At 41.2% G+C, this 20,713-nt stretch overlaps 1 protein-coding gene across 1 annotated transcript in view; it reads left to right on the plus strand.

Annotated features, from left to right (window-relative positions):
- lhfpl6 (LHFPL tetraspan subfamily member 6) overlaps positions 1–20,713 on the plus strand; it is a 42,475-nt gene that overhangs the window by 20,597 nt on the left and 1,165 nt on the right. The window contains exon 3 of the mRNA XM_018665573.2: positions 17,670–17,768. Within this exon, the coding sequence (XP_018521089.1) occupies positions 17,670–17,768 (99 nt within the window). The remainder of the gene's footprint in view (positions 1–17,669; positions 17,769–20,713) is intronic.

Here is a 20,713-nt window from a genome sequence, read left to right on the forward strand (position 1 = left end):
CTGTAATTAAATGTTGAACAAGGGGCTAGCTTAGGTTAAAAGCTGCTGTGGTTGTTGTTTTTTTTTTTTTTTTTTCCTCTCTCCTATCGGGTATCATAATCTTTGGATGGGTGGAGGAGGATTTCCTTTGTCGGCCCGTAAGGATCAATTAAGCCATCAGGAGGCAGAGACAGTAATAAGACATGTAATGGAAGGTCTGCCTTCCGTGGGGAACAGTGTTGAATTCATCACCGCCTCGTGTTCTCACATTTATCACTGGCACATTACAACTTGTAATCAGTCACAGATGTCAGGGGTGGCGCTGACATCTCCGTCACTCCTCACGTCTCGACACCCATATCATTTACTGCATAATTCATTTAATGTATGTGCCTTCAAAATGTAGATTTCTATGCGTGGAATCTCATGTGGACAGATTAAATTAATTAGGTAATGAATGATAAGATTAGAACATAAAGTTTTTATGGTGTCCTTGTGGTTGTATGGAATCTGGATTTTCACCACAAAATGGGCCAAAACTCAATTCAGTTTCCTTACAACATAATGCCTGTGTAGCTGTGTAGGATACAGCGATAACACCCTCCTGTTTGGAATGGGCTTCCAGTTGAGAGTAGCACACTCCACACATGAAGTGTGATCCCGGGGTATGACTGTTTCATCCGCACATTATAACACATACTCCACATGCCTGTCTGGCAGACAGAGATGGGTAAATCTATTTGCAGCTTTCTAAAGAGAGATGGTTTCGCACTTCCTCGCACAAGTTGGTGTCATTCTAAAACTGCTGCTGCCAAAACAGGAACACAAGGAAAGAAAGAAAAGATTAAATTGAATGAGATTCAACTTTATTGTCATTGCATAGAGTACAAACGCTGAGACAATTAAACGCAAAGGGCAAAAATATGAATTAAGGTGCTTGATGTATGCATTCCTCTCAGCCAGATGCATACATCAAGTCAGTGCAATCCAACCTACCAAGCTGAGAAGCTGATGGGGCGCGTTTACATGTTGTGTTGCCAAGGTGAAGTACAACAACAGTATCACTCCAGCAGGTCAGTATGTACTGACCAAAATACTGCTGCACTGCACCTTGTAATTTCTGTGTTGGAATAAAATGGTTTGCTTGCGCAGCCAGCCCGCAAATTTCACTTTGCACATTGTTGGCCTGGCAAGAATTTCAGCCACGCTGAACAGTTGACTGACAGCCATCTCCTTCACTTGTGCGTTGTTATAAGCCTTCCCTGCACCTGACCGCATGAACTCACCACTTCTCTGGGCTGTCATTTGGTCTTTCCATCTGATTTCCAAATTAGTTTCAAACTGTCACAAAAAAACAACAACAGTTGTTGTCGTCATCCATTAAAGAGCAAAACCAGTCAATGAGCCACACAGCTGAGAATCACGCTTCATTTTATACCCACCACACCTGGTTGAAGTTGTTATTCACCAGGTTTTGGAGTGTAGAGAATTTCCAGTCATTTCATCCAAACTGCTCCCAACAGTTCAGTGATTGGTTTGCCATCTGTCAGGCTCGGTCCATTCTCAGTGGATGTTTTCTGAGTTTACAAGCTGTATGATGGTGTAAGAATGAGATTTTCGGAGGGTGCAATGTAACCTTCCCCAACAAACTTCTACCTCCTGAAAAACAAAACTTTTAGCGACTTCACGATGCACAAGTAGGTATAAGCACTCCAACCAACAATTTCAATTTCCATCCTATGGCCCTCTTATCAAGTAAAACTGCCTTTCTTTGTGCCTCTCTCAGATGAACTGATATCTATTGGTTGGCAGTTCAGAGTGAACCTGTGAATCTGTTTACTCTTTATTAAGGTCTTCCATGCTGTTCCTAGCCCTGATTTATGAGCATGAAGCTGCCTATCAACACTTCTAAATCTAATTTGTTAAACCCACACAAAAGGTAAGATATTGAGGCTAGGAATAATATGGATACATTATACCTATTTTGTATTCTTACCTAAAAGCCTTCCTGAGAGTAAAGGCTGAAGCCAGCAGCAGATGTACCACCTGTTAACCAGTGTGTCTGTATATACTCTCGTCTGTTCTAGTAATTGCACCCCTGCCTTGCTGTGCTCATATTGTATAAGTGTTAGTAGGTATTTGTATTTTCGATAATAAGTCCCTCCGTAAGTGGTGTATTGGATCCCTCAAAGAAAACACAGAGAACAGAGACGCTGTGAGAGTCTTGCAGAGCGCTGCCTGCCTAGTTGGCCTTGCCATATGGTGTTGGTGGAGGAGCCAGCGCCTGGGGAGGGTGCAGCCGTATGGTGGCAGGAAATACACAGACACAGCAGTATGGCAAAACAAGACAGAGGAGGAATGCAAGTCTCCTTGCTGCAATGCAAACAACAGACCTAACATGAGTGCACGTACTATGACAGAGACAAATGAGTGAGAGGATAAGAATGGAAAGGGTCAAAAATGACCTTCAAACTAAATTACAATGTGCACAGTAATTCATCTGTTCCTCTTGTCTTTTAATACATCACTCTGCATTTGCGTCGTTTTCCCTCTCTCTTCCTGTCGCGTCGTAACAAAAGAGCTCTGATGAAATCTGTTTTCCTCTAAGGCGCCCCAAGTTTGTTATTGAACTCAGCACAATCTCATCAATGACACCGTGAGTCAGGTCCGCTGCCGTTTGACATTTTAAAGGCGTTTCTGTTCTGCTTTCTGTTACACACTTGAAAAGAGCGATTGTGGTGCATTCAGAGGATTGATGAGAGACTAAAAGCCCGAACAGAAACCAGCCCGAGGAATCTGTTAGCAGCAGTAAATGGGTGGGTGAGCAGGTGGAGCGGTGGCTGTATTTTGTGTGACCTTTTCAGAGCGACTCAGAGGATTTCGGTGCCATCTGTACCCTCCGGGTACCAGTAATCCCATTGCTGCTACACTCAGCAGTAATGGTTACCTTAAACCTTTGCAACATGCCCCCGATCTTAGTCACACATGCGCGCACACACACACACACACACACAAACAAACTCACAGGACCACACAAATTTCTCTGTTGCAGTTTTAACTGAATACATCTCATATATCTCCCTTTGCATTTCTCACCTCCTCTTGCATTAGTGTCATCGTGTTCTAGTATGATTAATGTTTAATGCTAACCCTCTGCATTACTGTGGATATTTTGTCAAAACAAAACAATTTTTTTATGAGGGGATTTGCTGGAACTAATATATATCACTTTGCTATTCAGTAATGCCTCCTGCTTAAATACTGAAACTAAAACACTCATACGCAAGTTGAATTAACACAGAGGCAAATTTAGACACTTCAAAAACATCAAACAAGTTTTTCTTTTCCTCTTGACCCAAACTTGAAAGCACTACAGATGTGTTTATTGTAGTTATTGTTGCTGCCATAACAGGTTTTCTCCATCTCTAAATGCATTTTCAGGCAGGCCAGATTGCATCCTTATTCTTTTGTATTCTCTCCTAACCCCGTCGGCTGAACTTTGAAGTTCTCCTAAATGAAAGTGCGCTCGGTGTGTTTATTGACTCACTTGTGCTGTCACGTTTATGCTCATGCACCTGCCATGCCGGGGCTTTGAAAGAAGGGGGAGAAAAAAAAAGCATCTTTTCAAGCTGAAATACTGTGGTCCCTGCTGAGAGGATGCCTATTTTAGCTTTGGCTTTACGACAAAAAAAGTGAACATGCTGCCAAACAAAATAACAGGAATTCCAGTCCTCTTCTGGACGAATGAACTGCAAAAAAAAAAAAAGGCAACAAGGATTTATGAATTAATTCTCAGATGTGAACTGATACCTCGTGAACACACTCATGCATACACCTCACCGCTACCACCGGAGTCAGCGTTACTCTTGATGTTGGTGTTGGTATCCTTGGCATTTCCTGTCTCTGGCAACTTAATTTCCCACCCTTGTCGTGGCAATCTGGAGACTGCAGCATGTGTCAGAAAAGGTTTAGCAATTTGTTTTGTTTGACACTTGCTTCAGCAGCTTAGTTTCCTGTCAAATGTGTGTTGCAGCTGCTGGAGGTTCTCTGCTTTTCTTTTCATAACTGTTCACCTCATTTTCCTCTGCTCTGTATTCCCCTATGTGGAAAAACCCAAATCTTATGCCCCGACTCTGTTTTCCTCCTCTCTCGGTGAGTGAGATGCAGTAGTGGATGATCAAAGTCTTTCTTCCTCATTGTGGTGGCGGAAAACAGGGGGAAGCTTCAGGATATGGCACAGATTTTTCTTAAGGATATGCGTTGTGGACTGCCAGAACAGCTCTTCATATTAATCTCCTTTATTTATTTATTTATTTTGTTGTTTTTTAATGGTAATTAGTTTTACTGTGAACACCTTAAAATTGGTGTGGCCTAAAGATCTTCGCGCAGCCATCAAGAGACCACTTGAAGCGAAACAGAGTGGCATAAATTGTGATATTAAACCCCGGGGAAGTGTTTGTGCCTCTGTTTGATAATGCTCTCATAATTTGAAATCACTTTCTGTGGTAGGAGGTGACGACGGAGAGATTTGTATTTGTGGCTGTGAGTCAAAGCAATAGCAAAAACAGCAGGATGGAAGAAACACACACAAGATTGACAGTCCAGCAGTAAGACCAGAGCTGAGCTGAACTGTATCGGATTTGTGTGCCGTTGGCCGTATGCAATATTTCGCCCTCATCTATGATTTGTTATTGAGGCCTTCACGCAGGACAGGTTTTTTGGTGTTTTTTTTCTTTTTTTTTTTAATATTAAACTGGTTGAAGTGTGTAAGTGCTTCCCCCGAGAAATGATTCATCGCCTGTTCGCCGGGATGCAACCAAAGCTCGCCTCCCTCCTAACATATGAACCATTGGAGCAGCTGGAAGAGTTTTCTACCCGGTGTCCCCCCGGTTTCTGCTGTTCATTCATCTCAACATTGATTTTAATAGTTGGGGGAGGTGGGGGGTATGGGGTGCAACTTTTGAGGGATGGATGGTCTGCGGTCTGCAAAGTTTTATCTCATTTATATTTTTTTATAGCTTACAAGGAGAAACACTATATTATGAGGCAGCGCAACAACACTCCCTCCTGGGTGATGAATTGTGGGTGATTGCCTTTGGGGACAATCAAGACCAAAAGTCAGACTCACATTTACCTTGTTTTTTCTTCTCTCAGGAGCAGCCAGTGCAGATCTTTGCATGCTGGCAACAACACAGCATGTGCAAATAAAGATCTTAACACTGATGCCCCACCACCACCCCCAACCGCTGTTTGCCTGTGATCATCAGATCAGTTGCAGAGTAAGGACATAGTGACCTTCAGGTTTGGGCTGGATGGGGGAGGGGAGGGTGATGGGGACTTTCCCAGTAGGCTGAACTCAACCTCTCCTCCATCAAGAGTTCCCATGTTCCCAGACACCAGCGATTGTGTCTTAATGAATTCACTGAATACTAATCAGGCAGCCTAAGTCCAGGGGGTGGGGCAGGGCTTGACACAGACAAGGTCCTGTATAAATATGCAAAGGAATTTTTTTTCTCTCCTGCCATCATCACATTCCTTCCTATTTAGAAAACAGCGAAAAAATGAAATTGAGGTTGTTGCCTTTGAGATATCTCTTTTAGTCTAGCCTGTTTTGTCGCTTGTTGTTTGTTGCTGTCCTACTTCATCTGTCAGTTAGGCGCTTGTTTGTCTCATTATGGAGTTATGACAATTCTGCTTTGATTTAGCTGGTGTCCTGGGGGGGATACCCCGTGACTGTTTTTTCCTCACGGACTTCAACTCGCCCCAATTCTGTGTGTGTGTGTGTGTGTGTATATTTCACTGTCGAGACATTGTTTATATAAATTTCTCAGCACTACTGGCCAGAGGTTATATCCTCTAACATTAATCAAGACTCAACACACTCCTAATCTTTTATCCGAGTCCTGTTAGCCCCACGGACAAACTCTTTATGGCTCAATCAATCAGACTGACTAGCTCTGAAATGTCCAGCGGTTCATTCTCAACAGCCCTTGGCAGGCTATTCAGTCACTGTGAGGCTACCATAACAGTGCTACAGTAATCAACATTCAAGAAAAGAAAAAAAAAAAAGATTCATCCCTGAAAAAAGAGTTCGTACATGCAGTGACCTCTGATCTTGGACAATTCAGTCGTAATTTGCGAGCAGGAACAAGCCCCTCTCAGAGCCACAGGCACTCAGATTGATTCAATCAGGAGACGTATTGTGGACGAGCGTCTTTGACAGTGAATGGGAGCCTTTGTGGACACATGACATTACAGAGGGGAACTTTTCTGCCTCATCACTGAGAGCGCTATAATGACACAAAGTTAATTTCGCTGTGAAGTTTCACAGTTTCATCCCACAAAGTTGATCTCTAATTCATCGCCACCGCCTCAGACCCAAGTTTTATCTCTCATTTTAAGCTTCTGAAGAGAGTTGTTCACGTTCATGAATACTGATGGAACTTTATAAAGCTCTATCTCCACGGAACTAATACAACCTGGGGTCGGAAAGTGATTTGTGTAATTGAGGGGGATCGCTGATGATTTTAATCGTGATGTGGGTCTGCCATGGTCATAATTTAAGGGAAAATTCCAGAGCAAATTACCTGCTACATCTTGGTAAAGTCAGAGCCCTCAGGTAATAGTCACACTTACTAATCCCATGTAAACTGAATTTGTTTTTGGCATCTAGTGGTGTCCTCAAAAATTTTTGCAGTAGCAGTGGAAACTCTAGTGGAAAGTTTTTGGGGGGCAATTTGAAGGTAAGATATGCTTAGTGACAAACTCTTAAATCTTTAACTTAACAGAATTTTATCCAACTTCATTTCCTTGTCCTAATGTTTTTCCACAAACAGAGAGATTAGGAGCTAATTGATGCTGTGCTATCAGTCCTGTGTGAACTGAGCATGAAGCAATAAGAGTGGAAATTCACTCCCCCTACTCTGACTGTCGGAGAAAACCTCTGGTGCTTAAAGAGCATTGTTCTCACATCTTATTGCATTTGTTTTTCTTTTTATTTCTCTCTTTGAAACATCTCAGCGAGAGGCAGTTTTGCAAGGACTCAGGGAACTATTGATTTTCGTTCGTCCTTGCTCCCCCTGCTATAATCTGTGGATTCATGCGATCCACTGACTCTTATGACACGAATGCCTGCAGCTTGATTGAAACCATATGTTTGTGGGAGGCAGTAGTGTTACATAGGTGTTAAAGTCTGCGTAGCATAGCAGAAAGGAACTTGGCCAGGGCACCACGCTGTTTTAAAATATCTCATTTTACTGGAAACACATCTCACTGAGAAACTCCACTCCATTGTTCATTCTGCTTTACATCATGGTTCAAGGAGTAAATCCAAGCAAGCCATGGATTTATTTTAGATAATTATAGGTGATTTCTGTATTCTCTATAATTACCCATATAAACTGTTTAATTCTCAGCCCACCTGCTAGTGCTCAAACCTTTTGGGTTTGATTTTGTTTGGGTTCACGCTCATCCAGCTGGTTTTATTTCTTTACCTTAAATGTTTTTCATTTAGTTTGCCTCAGGGCTTAACCGACAAAACACAAACTGTTTATCAAGCTGAAGATTTAATGAATGTGCCTGTCAAAGCAACAACCAAGTCATCATATTTAGCCAGTGCTCTGACCAAAAAGCAAAAATAATCAGTGGTTGGGGAAAAGCCCTCAGGCGCTCCGCATATTTCAGGTTTCATTTTCACGTTTTACCACACCAGACGTTTTTACCACCAAAGTGAAATAAACAGGTGTCACTGTCATGTCTCTTTTCCGTACAATTAGCGTTAAGAACCTGCTGTTTATTCTAGATCTTATTTTATTACCCAAGGGTTCAAAGGACTCCCTACAGCATTGTTAAGAAGACAAGGCTTCACCAGGTGGCTGCAGTTTCATCACCAGCGTTTATCTCAGCATAATAGCATCCGCTTCAATTTACCCCGGTACTTTTTACCACCCTGTCAGAGATGACATGGCAACATTAAAAGCGAGATAGTAATAAATCTTCATATGAAATGAAATTGGGAGCCTTTACTTGACATCTGTTTGGTTTCAATCTGTGGAATCATCGGAGCAGAAATAGCTTTTCATCCTTGAGCGGACAGGATAAACCAGATATTATATGATTATGTAGGATCACAATACCAATTCACTATCATACAAAATGTCAAAAGCGCACACACAGTCCTGCACAACCTGATCTCTGCCTCTCTGTTGTATTGCCCTATTGTATTGGTCACAGATTATTTGACATTACATAATGTGTTCTTATTTCAGCTATTTCCCTCTTCCCAGAGGGCTCTCAAACGTCACAATAACAGCATGTGGTGAAAGAAGAGAGACACTTACTTTACTTATCTAACCTTTATCTACGAATCTATACAAAAGTAAGAAAAAGCAAAGTAACCTCTGTAGGCTTTGACATTTTTAAAAACATCAGCATGCGTCACAGCTAATGACGTGTCTGCTTAAAAGAATATTTTGACATTTTGGGAAAAAAGATGAGTGGATTGGCACTCCTGTCATGTCTGTACAGTAAATATGAAGCTACAGGCAGCAGCTGCTTAGCTTAGCATAAAGACTGGAAATAGGTGGAAACAGATGACTGATTGAAAAGTAACAAAACCTGCCCACTCAAATATGCAATGTTTTGATTTTTGTACAGATTATGCATACATACATACATGCACACATACAGTTAATTAATGAATGTCAGTTGTGCTTGCTTTGGTTACCTTTGGACAGACCTATGGTAACTGTTGCCCCCCCCCCCATCTTTTTGCTAAGCCAAGCTAACCACCTCTGTCTAAAAAAGTTGTGAGTATCAAGTTCAGTGTTAGTGGACTCTTCTTTTAAAGACTCAAATTGAACTATTTGTTCATTTATGAAGCTTGAATGACATATTTTCTCAGTGTAAAAATGGTCTGACTTCTAAAATGGTGAAATCTGCTGTCTTGGTTTTATGCTTTGTTGATCCAAATTTTATTCTGGTGACAGTACAACCTTCCTGGGCTTTAGAATGGGCCGCATGTCCTCCTGAGATTTCCACTCTTACTGGTTTTTACATTACACCCACACAATGAAATTTGTCTTGTTAGTTTATGGAATATTTGATTTTTGTGAATGAGGCTGCTGCTGTGAGTAAGGCTGCTTAAACTCTATCCCCAAAGGTAATAAGCTAGCCTGATGTGTGTCCCAGAGGACAGTGTGAATGCTGTGGGCTGGCACTTAAAAAACACAAGCTATGGAGTACTTTGTACACTTGGCAGTGGGAGTCAGTTTTTCCTCGATCCCTGAAGCGTTGCATTGTCTTTTGAAAGGAGGCTCTTTGTGTTTGTGGTATGGAGCTGCTCACATGATGAGCCCCAGTACTGTCAGTGAGGCATTTTGATGTCTAGCAGTGTCTGCATGAAGGATACTAAAACATTCATTGCATATTTGGATGCTATTAACATGAATATTAAAGCTTAGATTGCAGTGTCTTTGATTTCCCTCTCCACAGAGGGCCTTGCGTTAGCATGTTTACTGCTCATTGTAAAGGGTAATTAACTCAGGAGCTCTTTGCTGTAGGTATATGCTGACTTTTGAACACATGCCCTACTGTCATGCCTTTCTGTCAGGCTCTGTCAGTGGGAGGAGGGTGCTGCTCAACACATCAGACATGACCCAGTTAGAAGAGCTACACTTGTACGACCCTATAAAGTGGATCCTACCCGGAGGAGGATTTCCATGCCCTTTGGCTTTGTTGTTCTCCTCGCACGTTTTCTTCTTCACTCAACTCGCTTCTCTGATGGATGGAACAGCCATCACTTTTTAAATTGAAATTCCAGACCGGCATACTAATAAACATTTGTATAATAGTTTGTAGAAGATGTTCACATTCCTTTTTAGCAAGCTTTTCCACTGACTTTCTTTTTCTTGAATCACTGAAATTTCAGTTAAATAAGGCTGAAAAACTGTAAGCTGGCTTTGACTCTGTCTTTGTCATGTGCAAGTAAAGTAGCTTATTGTCACCACCCTGCCACCAAGCCTCACGATGATAATACAGTAAGTCATTAAAATATTGCAAGATATTGCAAAAGCTAATCTTCCCTTTGACTTTGGTGGAAAAAAAAAAAAAAAACTGAGGCAGCAAATTAATACCGGCACAGCATTTTCTCAGTCAGGTGATCTTGACGTGGCAGGTTTTCTCAGATACCGAGATACCCTGAACTGCTGTTCTTCATGCTTCAGATTCCTGCACTAGTTTATCACAGGAGTGACTCGATTTACATAAGAAAGGTAAAATTGTGTTGCATTTTGGAAAGGCTAGAGGAGGAATTTCTCTCAAACGCCGCTGAACCCCCCCCCCTTTTTTTGGTCTGTTTTATTATTTGACTTCTCCTCTTTACTGAGAGGAGGGGGAAGAATGTCTAATTTGCAGTGTGAGATCGGAGGAAACATGGTTAAGGTCGCAGGGAGGCATGGGTTTGTTGCTGCAAAGAATGAGACATACAGAAAATATCTGCGCCCTCCTGTGAAAAGCTTATTCTTCCCACACACCCAGAAGATGTTCTCTTTAGCACACCCAGCTTCATCTTGGGCACATTTTATGCACTGTGTTGTGCTCCTGAGCTGCTGATCTAATACTGTTTTTTTCCTGCTTAATACATGCCCAGTGCTTAATGAACCAGAGGTTCATTTTGCTCTTGTAATTGGTGTGTTTATTAATTACCGGTTGTAGTCGGAAACTGTGTGACAAATGAACAGTGTGATTAGATAAGGCCAGCTCTTGACAGAATGCCTGAAGGAAAAGCACTGAAACAGATCAATATAGCACGAGCTGCTCTCTCTGCTCTGGGCCAGTGATGGTGACTGATGGGTGGACATGGAAAGAAATGAGACAGGGTTACGGGAGAGTGACACAAGTCAACAAACTAGTATGCACTGTACATTGCTTGTTTTTAGCCTGTTCATTAGGAGTTTGTCATTTAAACTGACAATGCAACAATGAAAGTAGTCTCACTTTAGATGATTTTCCATTGCAACAACCTGCAGCACCCAGTGCATTGTGTTGCATCATGTTTTACAGTTTGCTCTGCTGAATGCCTTAAGCTTCAGTTCTGCTTGCTTGCGGACGTGTGCATGGACAGCTATGGACACCGTGGACGGGTAGTTCGAGGGCGTGTTCTATACATGCACAGTGCCTCATCATCTACGTTTCCTGCACAGGCGTACTACAAATAAAATCAAAATGGCAACATCCATGTAAGAAGAGCTGCTTTCTCTGCTGTACATGTAAACATGAAAAGAGAAAAGCACGGAGAGAAGGAAAGTGATGTTTGCCAGCTCTCAATTAAAACAGGAGAGCTTATGCGCAATTATCTCAACAAAGCTAAAACACGCAGCAAAACACCTTCATTTTAGACCATGCAAAGACCTTAATGGACTACTCCATGTTGTGTTGATGGATGTTTAAAGCGCTGTTGTTCAGTTCATTTTCTAAAACAAATTAGTCCCAGAGGACAACTGATATGCAGCAGAGAAAATAAAATGAGCCAAAAAAATACATGACAAAACAGCAAGTAAAGGTAAGTAAACAAAATACAAAAAAACAGGTCAAAACATGTAGCGTTGAAGGATGGCATAAAAATACAACCACGCAGAACTCACATGAACACAAGCGAACAATGACTCTTGTCAAGTCATTTGGGGGCTGATGGGATAAAAGAGTGTTTGTAAGTGTTTGACATTTTCTTGGGCCGGCGGTAGCAAGTACCAGAGGGAAGAGGGAGGAATTCGTCATGGAGAGGATGGTCACACTCTGAATAAAGTCCAAGCCCTGTGTAGAGCGTGTTTGTCACAGAGCTCTGATCTCACTGGCCTGGTCAGTAATACAGTTTCCTGTGTTTGATATTCAAGTTGTAAAGCCAACAAGACACACAGAAACGGACTCAAGACTGACACAGAAACTGACTGACTGACTCTGTGCAGTCACCCGTCACACAGTAGGAAATGTATCTCAAAATATTCCAAACAGTGGTGAGGAAGTACATTGTTCAACCAGAAAAACATCTTCACTGTGAACACACCTCCTGTCCAACCGGATGATTGAGGTAATTTTTGGGAAGTGCTGGTGCTCTGTGTAGCTTTCTTCAACAAGAAGAAACGAGTAGCTAAATAACACTTGAATGCCAGCCACTGGCAGCAGCAAGTATTTGTATGCTTCACTGTGCACATCGCATATCACACGTACTTCACAAATCCCCCCTTTCTCTGCATCCTCCTCATCCTCCATCTCTCACTGCTCCAGAATCCAACGTCTCTACTGAATCTCCAGATCCCCCTCTCTTGCTCACATGAAAATAAATAAATAACACCAGCTTCGCCAGCAAAAACGCTCACATAGGAGTAAGCCCCTCTGAAGGCGGCTGTGACGATCCAACTTGAATGACAGAGAATCAACACATAATAAGAAAAGCGAGCATGTGAGCTGTTCGTGTCGACATGTGCCTTGTGTTTCAAGTGAAGGGAGGAAAAAAAAAAACATGCTTCAACATGCAGGGATGGGTCTGTTGGCACTATTAGTCTCAAGGGCTGTTTAGGCTGAAAGTGCACTGGGAACCTGTCGCTGCCTCTGATTTGAAGCTCAGACAGGTAAAGTGGGAGAGAATGAGAATGAGGTTAGCTGCACGTTAACATATGAAAATCATTTTAATGACAATGAAGGCGAATACCAGCTATTCTCTTGCATAAAAACAACACTGCACGAAACATATTTATTTGAACTATTCATTTAGTTATTAAACTGACTCTTTCCTAAAATGAAAGCAGGAAAAGTGCCATTTTCATGAGATAACTGCCTTAACTTGATTCATGCATATTCTGGAGTAATGAGGCATTTTATTTTATTGATCATAAAGCTGCTTTATTCTGTCTGTCTTCATTATGTTGTTGTGTCTCTGGAAAATACTAAACCACATTGAGAGCGACTAGAATTATCTGGTCCCTTTGGCACTTTCTTTTTTTTTTTCCAACTTAAAGAAAAATTGGATTTCAAACCAGAAGACCAAAGGACATATAAAGGAGGACATTATTTTTGGCACCGTACAGCCCTGCCTTCCCAGGTGAGGTTGCGCTTACATCTCCCTCCCTCTTTCGGATGATCCTCCCAAGCCCAAAAGGGAATGTCTTACATTAAGCCAGCCCATTCAGGCACATCCCCACTCCAATTCCCTGGCCACCAAAATTCTCTCCAGCTTAGCGGCAGCCTTTTCTCTCTGTCCTCTTTGGCCTTTTGAATGATAACCTTGAATAGTATTGTCTTGGGGCATGAGGGAGGGTAAAGAAATTCCTTGGTTCTTGACAGAGAGCAGGAAGGCTTGACAAAAGGCATCAGCGCTGCCTAAATCAGAGAATGTGGGGGATATGAAAAGGGGGCAGTTTTTCTTTCAGGTAAAAAGCGTTGACAGAAAAGGATGGGGAACAATAGCGCTGCTCTGATGGAATAAAGCACTTCTCTGTGTGCCTTTTAAAGCTCTGAAAATGCAGTTTCAAAAGTGAGCTCAACCACGATGATGAAATCTGAGGCAAGGATATGCAGAGGAGAGATCACTATATTAGAGCAGGTTTTATGGATTGAACACTGATATGCTGGACTGATTGTATTTGATTAAGTCCATTTAACTGAACTCTTTCCCAGTTCATAGAATAGCCTTTCAGAGAAGCCATTAGGTCTGAGATAGTCATTCTGATAACGACCGCATGGAGATCAATTGAAACTCGATCTGTGAATAAGTTGCTCGGCCCCTTATATTCTACACTGCACAGCTCTCTCCAACCCTTTCCTCATCCTCTTCACCACCTCCGCCAGAGAGGACTATTAGGCATCAGCTGGCTGCCATAGCAACTGAAACATGATTCTGAAATGGGCTAAGGTTTTACAGACAGTGGTTGGCAAAAAAAAAAAAAAAAAAAAAAAATCAGCAAGGTAAACAAACATACCTCCCAGGCCTGTGTTGACAGAGCAGCACTCGAACCTCTCCTGGAGAGGTGAGGGCATCCTTAAGTTTGACCCGAAGGCCCCGCAGAAGGGAAACTTGTTATTTTTGATTCTTAATAACCTCTGTGGAAGGCACACAGTGAACACACTGTGGACGTGGCAGTGGCAGATTTCTCATATTTCTGATCTCTGTCTCCGTCTGTTCTAAAATGTCATGTAGTTGCTGTGAAGCTGCTGTAACAGCCTTCTGGTGACTTCCACCAACTACCCTCATGGCAGCTTAACGGAGTCCTGCAACGATTTCATCATGAGACGGCCATCTGCTCTCAGCAAAATGAGCGGCCTGTTGAAGTTGATCACATCATCTGATCATCTGAAAGAGAAATAAACCTCTCTGTGGTTTTGGGGACAGCAACAAATTCACAAAAGACCTTATCAGTTTGAAATGAAGTGACAGAATTTGCAGAAGTTTTTTTTTTTTTTTTTTTTTTTTTTTTTTTCAATTTTGTATTTCATTTACGGCACGGTGATTATGAATATTTCAGTTCTCATTTGACTTCAGTTCTAGCTCTGCTGTCTCTGTTTCACACCAGAGTGAATCCAGTTTTTCCTGAGGGTATCATTATGTTTTGTCTTATCTAACGAAGTCTAGCATGTGGTTTAGTGCTTGTGATGGTAGTGTGTCCACTAATTCAGTTGTTCTCAAGCCGGGGGCCAGGACTTGAGATTTAGGTCAGGAATTTTGGGGGAATTCACAAAATGATTTAGAAAGAAGAAAAAAAAAACACATACATAATACAAAATGTCTTCACATGCAGTCTGTGATTGGAGGTCATGAGAATGCTTTGCTTCAGTTTAAGGGGTCACAAGCCAAAAAGGTTGAGGCTGTAGCTGACAACCACATGCTAAATGACACAAATCCCCCGAATGTCTGTTTGTGCAGATCGGGGCGCATCTGTGTCAGCTTAGGGAATAAGAAGGACAGGAAGTCTCTGTCTACAACTGCACGCATGGAGAATCGGAGCCTCAGGTAGTTTCCTCTCACAAGTCCACACTGCTTTAAGGCAGCTTGGCTCATAAACATTAAGTGAAAGAACATTTTCATATATATATTTTTTTTTTCATTCCTGGTAATCTTTCTCCCACATCCCAGTCACCAGCCTCCCTACCTCTGCTTCTCAATAACCCACATAGTGAGTGTGGAGGATGGGATTTGATGGAATTAACTATCCTGGGAAAAAAAAGAAAGAAAGAACTAAAAGCCAAAAGAGAGATGTAGGACCATATATGATACGGAATTGAATTACACCTTGGTGAGGTGTTTATATTTTTGTTCATCTGCTCCCACGGTGATGTGTGTTTTACATTATCTGTCATAATAGTGTCATGGTAACATGTGAGTACTCACATTGATTTCACCCACTGGAGTGTTGCAGGCTCAGTGGAAACAGGAAGGAAACACCGACACCCAGAAACCTTTTCTTTTTCTTTCTTTTTTTATTTTGTTTGTTTGTTTGTTTGTGTGATTGCACAGTGGAATTGAGCTCTTGTCTTTCTTGTGGAAATAATTTCCTCCCTCCTGTCTGTAGTCTAGAGCGATTTTCAGCACTCACTGTTGTCATCATCATCACGTGACCTGATGTGGAAACTATGCACTGAAGTCTTCCCTCACCCATTCCTCTCTCTCTGAGGTGCAGCGGCTCTTTATGGTTTTGATCATTTTAACAAATGTGTTCATCAAGGTATGATTGAGAATCCCCATAAATCTTGATTTTCAAATGCACATTTGTACAGTATGAATAGAATGACAATGTCTTTGTGAAACAAAACCATATTTTGCCTGTTTCATTTTTTGTCTTCCCTTTCCCTGCAAGGAAATTCAATTTGATTACATGCTGCTGTATCTCGCTGCATTACACAACACTTGAAAGAGAATTTCTGATTTTTGTTAAATATTAATCATGAATACATTATCACGCTGGCATGCTTTACAGCCTTTACTGTTACAAATTTGAATCAAAACACATTTGATAACATTATACAGTGTAGCTGAGAATATTTTAATGACTGTGTGCATGCTCCCTTGATCCTAAATGCATTTTTGTACCTTGTAGAATAGTGGGTTTTAATGTTCATCAGGGGTCCACAGTGGCTGCTTGTACAGGGATTTACATCAAATGCTCCTGTGTTACTTTTCCTGTGCTGCTAAAGGTAGTAATTTTAGGTCTGAAGCAGAAACTCGTCTGAAGTTCTCTTAAGGCTCTGAAGAAGAAACGGCTCAGTGGTTACGTATGAAAATCCCTGGATCCCCTCTGATCCTGAGCTGTAATGACACAGACTTGGTCAGAGCCTTTTTTTTATATCCCTTCATTCTCATCAACATGCCAGAGTTTCACCGAATTGATTTTCTACCACAGGTGCCATAATCAGCCAGTCTATTTTCTCCCAGAAACAAGCCAGTGACATTCACCGTCCTCTTGGCTGCGGCTGGGGGAAAACACAGATGTCTTTTTCACTTTTCCTGCTCCACCTCAGATGTTAGTCGGTTTGTCTAGCCCATCTGCATTAGCATGTGGATTAATTCCTTGCTTGTTATCTGGCCTAGATGTAATAAGGCAGTCCTGGATGGCAGGGGTAATCAGGTTGGAAGGCAGAGCTTGCTTGCTTTTTCTTCCTCTGCTGCCATCCTCGCATCCCAAAACTGATAGCAGGGCAGACGCATCGGAGGGGATTAAGCTAATGTGATGGCGGAGCCACCTACCAGGGGCCCCCACAGGGTAATTTCAAGAGACAGGCCTTGGCATCCAGGGAATAACTTGTCAAGACCTGGCTACAGGCAAATATTGAGGATATTAATCCTTAATGTAATGGCCTTGACTAGATTTTGCTCTTGTCTCTGTGCGCAGCTTTAAGCACAGTCATAAGTCTCTTTAATCACTGACATAAAGCAGTCCCTCAAGGATTTTTTCGAGTTTTACAGTAATTATTGCATACCAAAAAATGCTTGTTTTTTTTTTTGTTTTTTTTTTTTTTGGTTGCCTCTGATGAGAAATTGCCAAGCTATTTGCATATGTTCGTTGTTCATTTGCAGCGGTTTTATGAGCTGCTGGCAAACCGAGTGCTTTGTTTTGTTGCAGTAAAAATGTGATGAAGTGTTAAAATCACAATCCGTGTCGTTTTACAAAGGGGTGTGAGGCTTGTTCAGAGGTAAAACTGTTGGAACAGGTCAGAGCTGCCTCCCCATCAGTATCTGCTGGAAACAGTTGATAAGGTGAAAAAAAAAAGACAAAAGACAAAAAGCTGTGATACAGTCACATGCATCACTCTATTGAGGAGCAGCAGCTCATTGTCTTTTTGGTCATTTTAATTAAAACGTAAATGAAAGAATGAGAGGGAATCCACACATTTCACCTTGCAGGATATCTGAATGCAGCAAAGAAAAAAAAAAAACAACCTCATGTTTTGCATTTTTCTTCCTCATTAATGAAAAGATTCTTAAATTATGAAAAGCCACAGAGGCAAGGTCTCACAAAAAAAAACAAAACAAAACAATGCAGACCTTCCTCAAGGAGCTGAACGAACACCTTGATGATGAGAGTTTGTCCTTGCTGCTGCAGTTCCCCCCCCCCACAAACGGAGTCTTGTCAGCCTCCAGCTGGAGTTACTGCAATTCCCTCTTCCCCCTCAACTGACTCTCCCTCTTTGTCTCTTCCTCTCAGGTCTGCTCATAGGATCGGGCTGCGCACTCTATCCGCTGGGATGGGACAGTGAGGAAGTACAACAGACCTGCAACAACAGCTCAGACCAGTTTCAACTAGGTAAGATGTCATCCAGGGAGATCCATCACACTACAGCCCGAGCACAGCGCCTAAATTACGCTTCGATGCTTCAGCCTTGACTGCGTAAATTTGTCTCGTGTTTGCTGAATGTTCCGGTCCCAGAACAGATAAATCTATGAAAAAAGTTGGAAACTGAGAACAGACTTTATCATCTGGCCCTTGACATTCTGCCTTTTTTTTTTTTTTTTTTTTTTTAAGAGCCAAGCAGACACAAGTCTCTGGTACTGTCATATACAAAATACAAAAAGACATGATCTCTTGGTATTTTGAAATGTATGATCAAAAGTCAACAGAACCTCCAGTTTCTGTCGATTTCTGAAATGTTTTATAGCTATAAATATGTGCTGAAAATAAGCAGGAGCTCGATTTGCGCTCTGTATTCAGCTGGCATTATCAGGACTATCTCCCCCACAGTAATATGCTACTGTATCAGACACTAGGCAGGTGGAGGAGCTATTCATACTGCAACTTCTCATTTATTTGTTGCTAATCAAATAATGTTTGATTTTTTTTTTCTTTTCTTTTTTTTTTTTTTACTCAGCGTGAAAGATTTTGTGAGGACTTAAATTAACATTATTACCAAACATCAGAGCAGCACATAGAGAAATCCATTTGGCGTGATTGGAATATTTTAATTAAATGTCACATGTGAGGCCCATCAGCCCATAACCTATGTAATCAGATGTCACTGGGTACACTTAGATTTGCTCTCTCTCTTTTAATTTACATCAGTGTCCAGCATGCTAGAGATTCTGCCACTTTTAATTTTTTTTTTTTTTTTTTTTCTATTTTCTTCCTCACACATTAAGACAGAGCTTCTGTGTGTTCATCGAAGTGGATTGCTGTAATTGCTTGTTACAAAACAACTAGTTAAGTCCCGCAAGGGTCCCCTGTAGGGTGAGATTTTCATTACACCTCATAATTAGGCGAGGGAGGGTTTTGACCCGACAGTGGCACCAGAGCACCACGAGACGATGAATATTCGTATCACATTTCATGACGATCTAGTCAGTAGTTGTTGAGATGTCTCACTCTGGATAAATTAATGGAACAGCTCTTGCCAACGATGCAAAAAAAAAAAACCAAGTATGTTCTATTCTTCTGAAGTTCAGGAATGCATGAAGATCTTTGTAACTCTGACATTACAGAACAAAACAAAACAAAAAAAAAAGGTTCAAAATACAGCCAACACTTTTTACACTGTGTTTTGATATATTTGCAGTCATGGATTCCTACAGATAACAGCTGTCACTATGTTGGCAGAAAGATGCCTCTTTTCTAGCAGCATCTGAATCTAAATCATCTCCATATAATTCAAACAGATATGATTCTGAACTGATTTAACTTCTTGACCATAAATTTCAGACAGTGTCATCAGAAGTAATTATGTTGAATATCAAGTTTTCATCTTGTGATTTCCTCTTTGAAAGAACAGGCTCTTAGTACAGATGAATTATTGTTAACAAGTGTGTTTGTATCAGTGCGTCGTTCAGTGCCGCTGGCATATTATATTTGCTTATTGAAGATGACTGCACCACAGTTATTTCGGATTCATTTCTTTCTTGTTAGCACCATGACAGGGCTGTGATGTTCTCCCACGAGAACAGCGGATTTCACACGAATGATGCGTTCGCTACAACGAGGACTTTGAATCTCTCTGTCATAGGCTCATTCAGTAATCACGAAGAGAGGAGTCAGTGCTTTAGTAATTCAAAGACAACCCTAAATGTAGCTGCAGAGCACATTAACTGCAGGTGCGCTCAGTGTGAAAATGAAGGGCACAGAATGAAGAATCCAAGTCATTACTGATGTGTTTTTTCAAATTGAATCATGTTAAACAGGTAAACTACAACCACATTATGAAAAGAGGGGAAGCTAATTTTCATTAAGTGTGACACTCCAACACGCTAACACAGGGAAATGTGTAACATAAAATGAGACTCAGAGAAAGCAGTATTTCAGTGTTGGCTGTTGAATCAGGTTTCCACGGAGAGAAGAAGCCTGATATGATTTGTTAATGAGACGCCTCCTCGTCCTCCCACCCGGCTTGTAATTAGATAACTGTATTCAATCAGATATTCTCCCAAAATTTGATATGATGTCTATCTTGATGGACATCACAACATTTTCCAAATTCCAATTAGAATCAGAGGTAGGTTATATCCTTGTTTAATAACGCTCATAATTTCCTTAGAGGATTACTGAGGTTGCGTTGTAAGGAGGCACTCTGTGTTTTAATTTGTGTTTGCTTTCAGCTTTTGGCTCGGTTTCAGCATCTTTTGCCACTGGTGTGCCGTCCAAAAGTCTGTATTGTGAGAGCGCATTTGCCACATACCAGACTGTCTGTTTGCAAATGAAGTCAGACATGTCATTTGTTTCAACGATGCTAACTCTTTTTTTCTCGAGAGGAAGGGAAATGTAGTGACTTGACCAGAAATGTTAAGCAGCTGAGCGACATTGTCTGCTCTTAACACTTACATGTTAATGCTAATGTTAGACTGTTATATCTAATAGAAGAACGGTATAGTGTTTTAAATGAGCTGCAGTTGACATAACAGTTATATTATCAACAGACCTGTCACCTCCAATCCTTACTACAGTCCATTCATGCTCACTAATACACACACATACTGCAAACATCCATTACCACTGATTAGTTTTACATTGTGTTTTGACCAAAAACAAATTCCTAACACATTAATTTTCAAGATTTTTTTTTTTTCAGTACTGCAATATATCCTCAAAAACTTGGAATGAAGGAAGAACCTTCTCCACAAACATGTATAGTGGTGGACATGATTCACACCTAGATCATCATTCATTATTCATTCATACACCATGGTCCTGTGACAGCTGCTAACTCTGTATGACAGGAACTATGTGTAGGACAGTAAAAATCAGGAGAGACTATATTTAATTTAATA

The sequence above is a fragment of the Lates calcarifer genome, linkage group LG21, assembly GCF_001640805.2.
Source record: "Lates calcarifer isolate ASB-BC8 linkage group LG21, TLL_Latcal_v3, whole genome shotgun sequence".
NCBI lineage: Eukaryota > Metazoa > Chordata > Actinopteri > Centropomidae > Lates > Lates calcarifer.